General features: G+C 36.9%; 2 protein-coding genes and 2 long non-coding RNA genes across 4 annotated transcripts; 2 read left to right on the forward strand and 2 right to left on the reverse strand.

Moving 5' to 3' along the window:
- Nucleotides 1–80: 80 nt before the first annotated feature.
- On the reverse strand, nucleotides 81–6,176 carry LOC124437526 (transcription initiation factor TFIID subunit 4-like). The gene is made up of 13 exons (XM_046987489.1): nucleotides 5,196–6,176; nucleotides 4,678–4,767; nucleotides 4,441–4,596; nucleotides 3,833–4,013; nucleotides 3,434–3,584; nucleotides 2,655–2,709; nucleotides 2,447–2,564; nucleotides 2,200–2,330; nucleotides 2,004–2,129; nucleotides 1,648–1,704; nucleotides 1,413–1,526; nucleotides 829–885; nucleotides 81–571 (listed from the first exon to the last, which is right to left on the reverse strand). The coding sequence occupies exons 1-13, from the start codon at nucleotides 6,144–6,146 to the stop codon at nucleotides 461–463; spliced, it is 2,298 nt and encodes a 765-aa protein (XP_046843445.1). The 5' UTR covers nucleotides 6,147–6,176; the 3' UTR covers nucleotides 81–460.
- LOC124437531 lies at nucleotides 985–2,618 on the forward strand. Its single transcript, XR_006945752.1, has 2 exons — nucleotides 985–1,312; nucleotides 2,340–2,618. It is a non-coding gene; the product is annotated as an uncharacterized LOC124437531 (long non-coding RNA).
- A 143-nt stretch (nucleotides 6,177–6,319) lies between the features above and the next one.
- Nucleotides 6,320–11,191, forward strand: LOC124437528 (kelch-like protein 12). The gene is made up of 3 exons (XM_046987493.1): nucleotides 6,320–7,809; nucleotides 7,948–8,135; nucleotides 10,591–11,191. Exons 1-3 carry the CDS (start codon nucleotides 6,617–6,619, stop codon nucleotides 10,998–11,000), a joined length of 1,791 nt encoding a protein of 596 aa, XP_046843449.1. The 5' UTR covers nucleotides 6,320–6,616; the 3' UTR covers nucleotides 11,001–11,191.
- LOC124437533 lies at nucleotides 11,145–12,031 on the reverse strand. Its single transcript, XR_006945754.1, has 2 exons — nucleotides 11,916–12,031; nucleotides 11,145–11,837 (listed from the first exon to the last, which is right to left on the reverse strand). It is a non-coding gene; the product is annotated as an uncharacterized LOC124437533 (long non-coding RNA).
- Nucleotides 12,032–12,173: the final 142 nt, after the last annotated feature.

The raw sequence follows: 12,173 nt of genomic DNA on the forward strand, positions 1-12,173 counted from the left end.
CCTAAAATGTATATCAGACAAAAAGAAAACGGGGGAGAGGAAAAGGAGAAGAAAAATTGTCAGCGCAAAAACCATTCAAATACAAATTGTACACATTGTTTTATTGATTTCCATTTTGTAGAGATCGCATAAAATGAAGTCATGTTTGATCTCACCAATTTACCAAATTTCAACGACATTGTCGACCGGAGATTTTGTAATTATTATTACCACTGAAATAACACCATTGTTGCCATTCTTCCTGTGTGTGGTTTCGACACGCTTCTATTACATCCCATGCAGGAGGTTATTGTGGGTGTGAATTCTACACGCTTCTTAAGGATCCCATCAGTGTATCCCAGATAGGGTCTACTTCCAGGACTGGCACCAAGTCTACCACGTGACAATCAATGACGTCATAATTTTACCTTCAAGCGCACACATGGACGATATGTGAACGAGGCTGTTTTAGTGTTATTTACTATTTCATCAGAGCTTTGTACAGAAGTCTCGAATTACATAGTTCTTTTTCTTGTTCCATAATGAGCAGGAGATCCTTCAGGATGACACGTCGCGTTCTTTGACGTAAGATCTAAATCGAGGAAAAGCAAGTTCGCATAAAGAACGGTTAATACTAAGCTTTCAAAATTGTATTGAAGCACTTTATTGGCGAAAATTGACCAAATATAAAAATTCGTGTATCACAACTCGAGTCGAAATTTGAAAACGACGAAATTGCTGCTTCAGTGTTCACAAAGATTCAACAATGTTTTTCAGCATCTTAACGTAACATTATTTTTACAACAGAAATGTTCAAAAAAGATACATCACTACAAAAAGATAAATTACCTGGCCTCTTGCATTGCTTGTAATTGAGCCGGAAGTGGTGCCAGGCGATGAAGATCCCTTGTTAAAGAAAATAATACAATAAAGACTGTCGTGGTGACAAATTTAAAAATTGTTTTAAAATGAGCAAATACAATGGTGATTAGAGAAAATAATAACGTAATAATTCTTAAAAGAACTACTTAAAACCAGAACACTAAACCAACAATTCTAAAAGAGCTGTTTTTAAAGCTAAAAGACACTATGCATTTCGGCAGACTACTCAATCAGATGTCAACGTCTGCTATAAGAGAACTTCGAAATCATGCGACATTTGTAACGTTAGGAAAAAAATGACGTCATCTCTAAATTGAGAGATGACGCTTAAAACAGAGATAAATTAAACACGTCACCCTTTTGTCGGTAGAGGACGGGATTAGTCACCTCAATACAATAATCACAAGATCAATAACCGTTATACAGATAAAGTACACCAAACATCATTCAGGTAATTGTGAATTCCATTAAATCTACGTATATACGACACGAGTATAACTAGGTAATTACATAATAAAAACAAAAAATACGTGATGTTTGCAAACTGTTACCTCAGAGTTGCTCAAAGCTTCGTCAAGTCTACGCTTTTTACGCGGTCCAATGGCGTCCAGCGCCGTTTTGTTTGCAGCACGTTTGCGAAGGGTCTCTTCTTCTTCAAGTTGGAGCTGAAAAATACAAGCATACTTTAAGTTAGGAAACAATTTTTTTATAAAAATTCAATGTGCAGGCAGATGTAAAAACGAATACAAATGTTACTTTAAGTCACATCAAAAAGTCCAACAACACCTGTTTTGCTTTCTCTTTAAGTCTCGCCTGTTCCGGGTCTTCGGGCCGTGAACGACTCTAACAATTGTAAAAGTAAAGAATAACACGCTTAAATATCCATTATTCCATTTTTCAACTATAATGGAGAAAAAAACCTAGTTTTTTGAAGGTTGCAACGATGACCTATGTGGAGAAAAAACTTGCGTTCCGAAGGTTTCAACTATAAATTGTATCGAGAAGAACTTTGTGTTCTGAACATTGCAAACTATAACTTACGTATATCTATAAGACCCGAGTGTTTTAGAAGCAATTCAAAAAAAAATACATACGCAGCTGCTACAAAACAAACTATACAGTACACAGCTGATTTCAAGTACCTTTGCGGCTCTTATTAAAACCTCCCTTTGTCGTGCTTCGCGTTTCCTTCTTTCGATTTCATCGATCTGTTCGAACACCCGAAGCTGCGATTTGACATCAGATGATGTTTGATACGTGGGGTCATCCTATTGATAATCATGGATAAGTAAAGCAACTACGGCATTATGAAATCAGGGGGGGTGTCTGGCAACCTACCTTCATAGTCTCCAAACGATGTAAACTGAAGATGGAGAGTTTTTCCATTATGTTTGTCAATCGTTCTTGCGTTGCATGTGATACTAATCCACATACATTAGAGCCCAGTGTACTAACACCGTATTTTTTTGCTATAAAAGACGTTGCAACATTGTCAAGTTGATCAGACGACAAAAAATCGGCGACAAGTTGAAGGTCCTGGTAACTAACGAACGTAGGACGATATCAAAACCTCAAAGGCACTCACCGATTGCTTCAACTTGCTTCTGTAAAGTTTTGTTGCTAAGAAAATACGAGTCCTTACAGCTTCGCAATTGAATGTTTAAAATCTCTGAATTCGTTGCGAGGATTTTCGACTGCTCTTCCTTGAAAAAAAAAATTCGTTGACAGTTAGGGTTTTAAAATCTGCTTCGAAGCACTACACGAGATTCACAGCTCTATAGTTAAAGTGCTACCTGTAAATTGACGCCGGCCATACAGGCTACGTCATTGATGTCGTCATCGTTTCCGCTAGCAACAAACCAAAAGGTTAGTTTTAAGTTTGACGTCGGAAAATCCTAACTACACTTATGGAAACAGATACACTGTGCATGACAATTCTCATAAAATGTAACCAGGTTTGCAAAAGAAAAATTATTAAAAGTATTAGGGGTTCAAGTCAAAGTGCGCATCTAAAAGAAACACTAAACATTAAACAAAAAAAACATTAAAAAATGGGTATTACATCGATTGTACCTCTTTTCAAGGCAACGTTATGCATAAACGCCTATATAACAAATATTTGAATTCCAGATCCATCGTTTACAATTCCCGAACCCATCCCATCCTTACTTTTGTCATAATCCATCTTCAATGTACATAACACGGTTATAATAACACGTAAAGAAGACGATCGGCACATAACACGGTTATAATAACACGTAAAGAAGACGATCGGCACATAACACGGTTATAATAACACGTAAAGAAGACGATCGGCACATAACACGGTTATAATAACACGTAAAGAAGACGATCGGCACATAACACGGTCATAATAACACGTAAAGAAGACGATCGGCACATAACACGGTTATAATAACACGTAAAGAAGACGATCGGCACATAACACGGTTATAATAAACGTAAAGAAGACGATCGGCACATAACACGGTTATAATAACACGTAAAGAAGACGATCGGCACATAACACGGTTATAATAACACGTAAAGAAGACGATCGAGGTAGAAATACCTTGTGACAGCAGATATTGAAGATGTCGGTCTTGCTTTTGACTTGTCTTGAGTTTGTTGGGCGTTATTGGTTGTCGGTTTGACTGTAGTCGTTGAGGGCGTCACCGTCGGTTGATTTGATTGAGAAGATATGAGAACGAGACCAGGGGTTGCTGTGAAACAACCATCGAATAAAAATACAAAAATGATACAAAAACGCAACAGAAAAAACAAGTGCTGCTGTATATGAGCAAGGCAAGATATAAAGATAGCGAATCAACAAATCAAATCGTTGATGTTAAAGAAGTAAAATGAAATAGACACGGTGGAAAGGGAACGCATGAGTAAATAGATAAATTTCACGTCCCTAGTTCCATGAAAATCTCAGTCATTATTACATTTCCATGAAACCAGAACTTACACTTCGAAGTAGGCAGTTGCGTTTTCGGTAGAAGATGTTGCAGTTGTGGATGTTGCGCAAGGATTCCTTGTCGTTGCAGGGGCGTAAGTTGTGCGAATGTTTGCCGATTGAGTACAATTTGTTGAGGTGCAGATACAGGAGCCGGTTTTAATCGCGGTTTGTTCGTAACAACTGCCGGAACCTGGTATACAAGGTGCAGTAGGGTTATATGAGTACATGAAAGGATCATTATTTTCTATATACTATCATATCCTGTTACCGTTTTCGCTACAGCCCCGGAAAAGAGAAAAATTTTCTGCTTGGAAATTAAAATGAGGCTTTCCGCAATACTTGGTATATAATAGCGCTGTTTCCAGATTTGATTCTTTTTTATATAAGAACTAGACTTTTTACATGGCTATCTTTCAACTTATAGAAATAGTTTAGGAATGATGGCAGGCAAAAACATATAGTTTTTGACAAAGTGGTGGCCAGATTTCACCCCAGTCACTCACTCTAGAATAACATCATTAATTCTAAAGTAACATCTTATACATGTATTTTGCATTGTGGGGCCCACATCAATTGCTGATTGGCAAAGAAAGCTTGGATAACTATTCTGGGCTTACCTGATGATTAATATGAGTAGATGGTAGAATAGTTGGCTGTGCTTTGCTTGGAGTTGCCACAGATTGAACTGGTTTTTGCACTTGCCTAACAACCACAGACGAATTCACCGTTCCTATTGCCTGTTGCTTGGATAGGCGCAAGAAAGGCAGAGTTGACTAGAATTGAAATATTTAACAGGCTATATAAGTCGAAGGAAATTAAATTACATCAAACAATATCAAATAATAATAAAATACCTTTAGGAAACTGACAAGATTGGGTTGCGATGGAGAATTCAGTGTCTTTTCAAGTTTAGCAGTGAAATTCTCCTCAGTTAATTTATTTTCCTGCAAAGTCAACATAGCAAAATGCTTTATGAGAGTAATATGCATTTCTCACACACAAATGCTTGAAATCATGATTCAAGGACACTTTTTTAGTGTTCAAATGCAACGGAAACTCATTTTAAAGTTTGAATGCTATTCATTAACAATGCTGTTGTCCATGTCATTCAGAATTTTGCTTTCTTTCATCATGTGAATGTTGATTTAAAATGAAAATTCAAGAGATACATGATGAAGATGAAACTTAACCTTGAACAACAAGTACTCAACAAAGTTAACGAATAAATTCAAAATTTTCATGTGTCTCCACAAACATATACTGTATGTTAACTGTGGTTTGTGAAATCATATCTTTGCATATGAGTAAGATTTTCGTTCCAAAGCCAACAGGAATAAAATTTACAAGTTCTTGATCAGCTTTTAAAACATACCATCACTGCTTTTATAAGTTCTTGAACTGAATGTCCAATTTCTGGTGACTGATCCGTGGCAAGCGTAATTAACCTGGTGAAAAAACTCTGTAGCTTCATGACTTGCTCTTTTACACGATTCACCTGAGCTTGAGTCGCTGAACGGTTTTGTGCAATTGTTACATTGTTGTGCGGCTGTTGCACAATGTTGTTGTTAGAAGATTCAGATTTTACACCATGTGGTACATGATTTGCAGCAACATTTTGTTCACTTTTTACAACCATCGAGTGACTTTGCATGGGTTTTGCAATCGATGGTGCATGCATTCTGATGTTGTTGTTTAACATTTGAGTCGGTTGCAATTGCATATTAGGTTCTGGTTTAACTTGAGTCCTTTGCACTGATGATGTCTGACTTTGCAATGTTGGTGGAAGCTTGTGAACTGTGTTTTGTGGTGTGTTTGTTCTCTGTAACATTGCAGTGGAAACAAGCCTTGGAGCAAGTGGTCCTCTCATTGGGCCCATCATTAATGGAACACCAAGTCCAGGGGTCTGGACGGGCAAATAACCGCGATTTCCAGACTGAGGAGACAACAACGTTAGAGAAGGCTTTGGTGCAAGTGAAACAGTGGAAGAGACGTTCGGTCTTGGCGCAATGTTTATTGGTGTTGATAAATTCGCACTGGTATTATTATTAAATATAGTTTTGCCGGTAATGGTCGGTAAACCTGGTGCTCCCGCGCTTATACTGATTACGCTGGCCACACTCGATTTGTTACTTTGGCTTGAAATGCATGCGCTCGACGATGAAACGACTTGATTTGATCGTTGTAAATGTGGTCGACTATTGGAAGAATTTGCACCAGACGAACTAGGAGACGCTAACTGACTTTCCAATGAGCCCACGAAGGCACTCACGGCCTTTTCATCGACTTCAGTACCGAGTATATCTTCAACGAACGACGACGCCATACTGAAAACTGTATTGCAAGCCGTGCCATTAAAAACTGACAGCGCATCATCATCATGGGATATCTGCGCACGCATTTTATTTCTTTTGCTTCTCATTGGTCAAGAATGGCGGGACCCACGCGCGCAGGTAGAAGCTCGAGTATGGAGTTTTCTTCGAGAACAATGAAACAAAAGATGGATTGGAAGTGTAAGAACTCTTTACATGATAAACAACCTTTACTTTAATAAATAATGAATAACTGGAATTCATGAGACATAACAATGCTTTAAAAGCAACAAAAGAACGGTGTTGAGCGTTCGAAGAGTTGAATGTATTCGTGAATACATGAAGACGAATATACGTGTGACGTCATTTTTCTGGTCAATATTAATGAGCAACAACGGCTTTCAGACGGGAAGGTCAGAAAATATGAGTTGAATTCCGTAAACATTAAACCAAGTTTGTATTGTCAATATTGCACCTACAAAGTATGGTTCGTGCTTTAACAAGTATGATGTCTGACATGAACGAGCGGCAAACTCCGTCGTTATGTTTTGAATACAAGAACCACACGACAAAGCTATTGAATTCCTTGTCTGAAATGCGTTCAACGAATATGCTGACTGATGTTATTTTGTTGGTCGAAGGAGAGCAGTTTCCTGCTCACAAAAACGTTTTGGCTGCATCTTCGGAATTCTTCAAAGCGATGTTCCTGTCACCAATTACTCTAAACAGCGAAATAACTAAGAGGATTGAAGGTTTGAGTGCTCAATCGATGCAATTGATTCTTGATTACATGTACCAAGGCAAAATCGAGATAACAGAACAAAATGTTGAGGACATATTGGTTGCATCACGAATGTTTTTGTTGGAGGCGTTGAGCGAGGCGTGTTGCAAATATCTGCAAGTTCGTATTAACATTAATAACTGTTGGGGAATTCGCCACATGGCTGACAAATACAGCCTGAATGATCTCTTTGTCAAAGCACACACTTTCATTGAAGACAATTTTGCCGAGGCGAAAGCTTCAATGGAGTTTTTGGCTCTTCCTTTGTCTTATTTAATGGAGCTCATGAATGACGATGAGTTAAACATTCGCGAAGACGAATTGGCTACCGCTGTTCTCCGGTGGATCGAACACGATACTAATCGAAAATGCCACCTTGAAGTGTTGTTTAAACAGTTGCGTCTTAAATACATTTCCCAGGAATATCTAGAAAAATTAGTTCGTGAAAACCGATTGGTGTTAAGTAACGATTATTTAGTGAGCTTAATCAAGGCTGCTTCCTCTCGCGATGACGAAAATGATCTTGCTGAGCTCATTAGCGAGAGGGAATTAAATAAGATGAATACACCGCGAAAATGGCAACGTATTGTACCCATGCTGACAGCTGTCGGTGGTACACAAAATGTTTTTTATAATCCAGAGGAAAAAATGTGGATCTCGTTGGCTACATTGAAAACTCGTCACTGTCCTGGCTTAGCTAGTGTTGACACCAAGATGTATTTGGTGGGTGGTAGCCATGAGTGGGTTCGGATGGCTAATTGTGAAAGGTTTTGTCCGGAGCAGAACATTTGGGAAGATATGGCTCAAATGAATGTTGCACGGAGCAACATTGGCCTTGTTTACCTTGAAAAATATTTGTATTCTGTAGGAGGATATGATGGAAATACACCTTCCAAGTATGATAACATTTGCAATGTTTCCAAGTCTTCAATAGTTTCATGAAAATATGACGAGAAACATGCATATGGAATAGCCTTAGATCTCACTAACTCGTAAAGAGTAAGAGCATGCTAAATTGTAAACTTCTTTTTCAGTCGTGTCGAGCGCTATGACGCAGAGAAGAATGAATGGTCGTTTGTAGCTTCAATGAACAACCTTCGTGATAGTGCATGTGTTGTGGCCGATAGCAGTAACATCTTTGCCATTTCTGGATTTGATGGTACATCATATTTATCTACAATGGATGTGTATGATCCAGCTAAAGACATTTGGACTTGTGAAGGTAATCCTAGTGGCAAGATTTTGCATAGGCACAGGTTGTTAGATGTACATTGAAAGATGTCATTGAGTTGAAATTCATTTGTTCTAGGTTAGGCACATGTTGTTAGATATACATTGAAAGATGTCATTGAGTTGAAATTCATTTGTTTTAGGTTAGGCACAGGTTGTTAGATATACATTGAAAGATGTCATTGAGTTGAAATTCATTTGTTCTAGGTTAGGCACAGGTTGTTAGATATACATTGAAAGATGTCATTGACTTGAAATTCATTTGTTCTAGGTTAGGCACAGGTTGTTAGATATACATTGAAAGATGTGATTGAGTTGAAATTCATTTGTTCTAGGTTAGGCACATGTTGTTAGATATACATTGAAAGATGTCATTGAGTTGAAATTAATTTGTTCTAGGTTAGGCACAGGTTGTTAGATATACATTGAAAGATGTCATTGACTTGAAATTCATTTGTTCTAGATTAGGCACAGGTTGTCAGATATACATTGAAAGATGTCATTGACTTGAAATTCATTTGTTCTAGGTTAGGCACAGGTTGTTAGATATACATTGAAAGATGTCATTGAGTTGAAATTCATTTTTTCTAGGTTAGGCACAGGTTGTTAGATATACATTGAAAGATGTCATTGAGTTGAAATTAATTTGTTCTAGGTTAGGCACATGTTGTTAGATATACATTGAAAGATGTCATTGAGTTGAAATTCATTTGTTCTAGGTTAGGCACAGGTTGTTAGATATACATTGAAAGATGTCATTGAGTTGAAATTCATTTGTTCTAGGTTAGGCACAGGTTGTTAGATATACATTGAAAGATGTCATTGAGTTGAAATTCATTTGTTCTAGGTTAGGCACAGGTTGTTAGATATACATTGAAAGATGTCATTGACTTGAAATTCATTTGTTCTAGGTTAGGCACAGGTTGTTAGATATACATTGAAAGATGTCATTGACTTGAAATTCATTTGTTCTAGGTTAGGCACAGGTTGTTAGATATACATTGAAAGATGTCATTGACTTGAAATTCATTTTTTCTAGATTAGGCACATATTGTTAGATATACATTGAAAGATGTCATTGAGTTGAAATTAATTTGTTCTAGGTTAGGCACATGTTGTTAGATATACATTGAAAGATGTCATTGAGTTGAAATTCATTTGTTCTAGGTTAGGCACATGTTGTTAGATATACATTGAAAGATGTCATTGAGTTGAAATTCATTTTTTCTAGGTTAGGCACAGGTTGTTAGATATACATTGAAAGATGTCATTGAGTTGAAATTCATTTGTTCTAGGTTAGGCACAGGTTGTTAGATATACATTGAAAGATGTCATTGACTTGAAATTAATTTGTTCTAGGTTAGGCACAGGTTGTTAGATATACATTGAAAGATGTCATTGACTTGAAATTCATTTGTTCTAGGTTAGGCACAGGTTGTTAGATATACATTGAAAGATATCATTGAGTTGAAATTCATTTGTTCTAGGTTAGGCACATGTTGTTAGATATACATTGAAAGATGTCATTGACTTGAAATTCATTTGTTCTAGGTTAGGCACAGGTTGTTAGATATACATTGAAAGATGTCATTGACTTGAAATTCATTTGTTCTAGGTTAGGCACAGGTTGTTAGATATACATTGAAAGATGTCATTGAGTTGAAATTCATTTGTTCTAGGTTAGGCACAGGTTGTTAGATATACATTGAAAGATGTCATTGAGTTGAAATTCATTTGTTCTAGGTTAGGCACAGGTTGTTAGATGTACATTGAAAGATGTCATTGACTTGAAATTCATTTGTTCTAGGTTAGGCACAGGTTGTTAGATATACATTGAAAGATGTCATTGAGTTGAAATTCATTTGTTCTAGGTTAGGCACAGGTTGTTAGATATACATTGAAAGATGTCATTGACTTGAAATTCATTTGTTCTAGGTTAGGCACAGGTTGTTAGATATACATTGAAAGATGTCATTGAGTTGAAATTCATTTGTTCTAGGTTAGGCACATGTTGTTAGATATACATTGAAAGATGTCATTGACTTGAAATTCATTTTTTCTAGATTAGGCACATGTTGTTAGATATACATTGAAAGATGTCATTGAGTTGAAATTCATTTGTTCTAGGTTAGGCACAGGTTGTTAGATATACATTGAAAGATGTCATTGACTTGAAATTCATTTGTTCTAGGTTAGGCACAGGTTGTTAGATATACATTGAAAGATGTCATTGACTTGAAATTCATTTTTTCTAGATTAGGCACAGGTTGTTAGATATACATTGAAAGATGTCATTGACTTGAAATTCATTTGTTCTAGGTTAGGCACAGGTTGTTAGATATACATTGAAAGATGTCATTGAGTTGAAATTCATTTGTTCTAGGTTAGGCACAGGTTGTTAGATATACATTGAAAGATGTCATTGAGTTGAAATTCATTTGTTCTAGGTTATTCATGCATTCGTTATCCTCGGCAAGATGCAATGACTGCCCATGTTGATGGAAAGATTTACGTAATTGGCGGTTATCACAATGACTATTGCATGTCTTCTGGTGAAGTCTATGACATTGAGGATGATACGTGGGGAACTATTGCATCAATGTCCGGGGAACGCAACAAAGCTGGATGTGCTGCACTAAATCGTAAAATTTATGTTTGTGGAGGATGGGAAGGCAAGGGCAAAGTCCTTACCTCTGTTGAGTTTTACGACACAGAGACTGATTGTTGGACTGCATTGCCTTCATTACCAACACCTGCAGCCATGAGGGCCACCTTTCTTCTTTTTCCTCGCAAACAAGTTGATAAACTCACTAAGAAAAGCAAGGAAAAGAGACGAAAGCAAGTCATTGCCCATTGAATGCTAGTGTTAAATGTATTTTTGGGCTATTGAGTATATATAAGGCACAATAAGCCTCTAAATTTGTGCTAGATTCCACCAGAAGTAAAATGTAGTATGAATTCTTAATACTTACTCTTTTTCATGTAAGTAAATAGCTAGAAGTTGAACTACCTATAATTTAATAATACCATTAAAAGTTAGCAACTAAATTAAAGTGGTAATTGTCTTTAGCCTGCTATTATTTACGACATAACACTTCAGTCAAATACCAAAGCATGTTTGCAAAAATTAATTTTTTAATCCATGTATGAAAGATATCATTGTACCTTACAATCTGCCCTGTTGGGTCACAATTGACTGAAGCATGGTACAAAGGAGAAAGGCATTGATAACATTTAACTCATGTATAAAATTATTGTGCATACTCAGATAAATTTTCATCAGTTCTCAAGATGCGACATGCAGAATACTGATTGATGTACCCTTTCAATAAGGTTTTGAAAAACCATTTACCAAATCATCTCTCCCAGTTTCTTTCGTGAACCTGTAACTAAAGAAACAAAAGATAGATAGCTAATGAAGGCATTTTTTGTGTGCTTTTTTTTCATTCGAATTGACGCAATTACACTAAACAACTTTAAATAATCTCAACATCAAAACATCACCACTCACTTGCACATGTATTCAGAGAATATTGAGCAATAAGACCTGAAGTTATACTAATTTCGTTCGTTGACTTTAACGTGGACCATCTTTTTACCATGGTGCCTACTCTATATCATCGACTTACTCTCGATACACCACATGTCCCATTTCAGCCAACGCCCAGTACCACCAAATACCTCCGCTCTTTTACTATACAGAAACCAGTTTCACCAGAGCATCAACGATAACGGGCTTACGCCCATCAGCTATAACCATCCTAAACAGTACCTCGTTCTTCAATGTTGTTATTAAACAACTCCGATGACCGCACTTGACTTGTCAACTAAATAGGTCAGCAAACCAACTCGAGTCTTCATGAGTTTTTAACGATTTAAGGAAAAACATGTTCGTGAGTCCAGTGGCGGTGATAAGATAAATGAGCCTTTTCATCAACTTACCAACAACAAAGACACCAAAGCCCCTACTGTGCTGACGGTTACAAATTGCCAAGAACAAAGTCACCAAAAACACTTACTGTGCTAACAG

This window comes from Xenia sp. Carnegie-2017, unplaced genomic scaffold (genome assembly GCF_021976095.1).
Source record: "Xenia sp. Carnegie-2017 unplaced genomic scaffold, XeniaSp_v1 HiC_scaffold_16, whole genome shotgun sequence".
Taxonomy (NCBI): Eukaryota; Metazoa; Cnidaria; class Anthozoa; order Malacalcyonacea; family Xeniidae; genus Xenia; species Xenia sp. Carnegie-2017.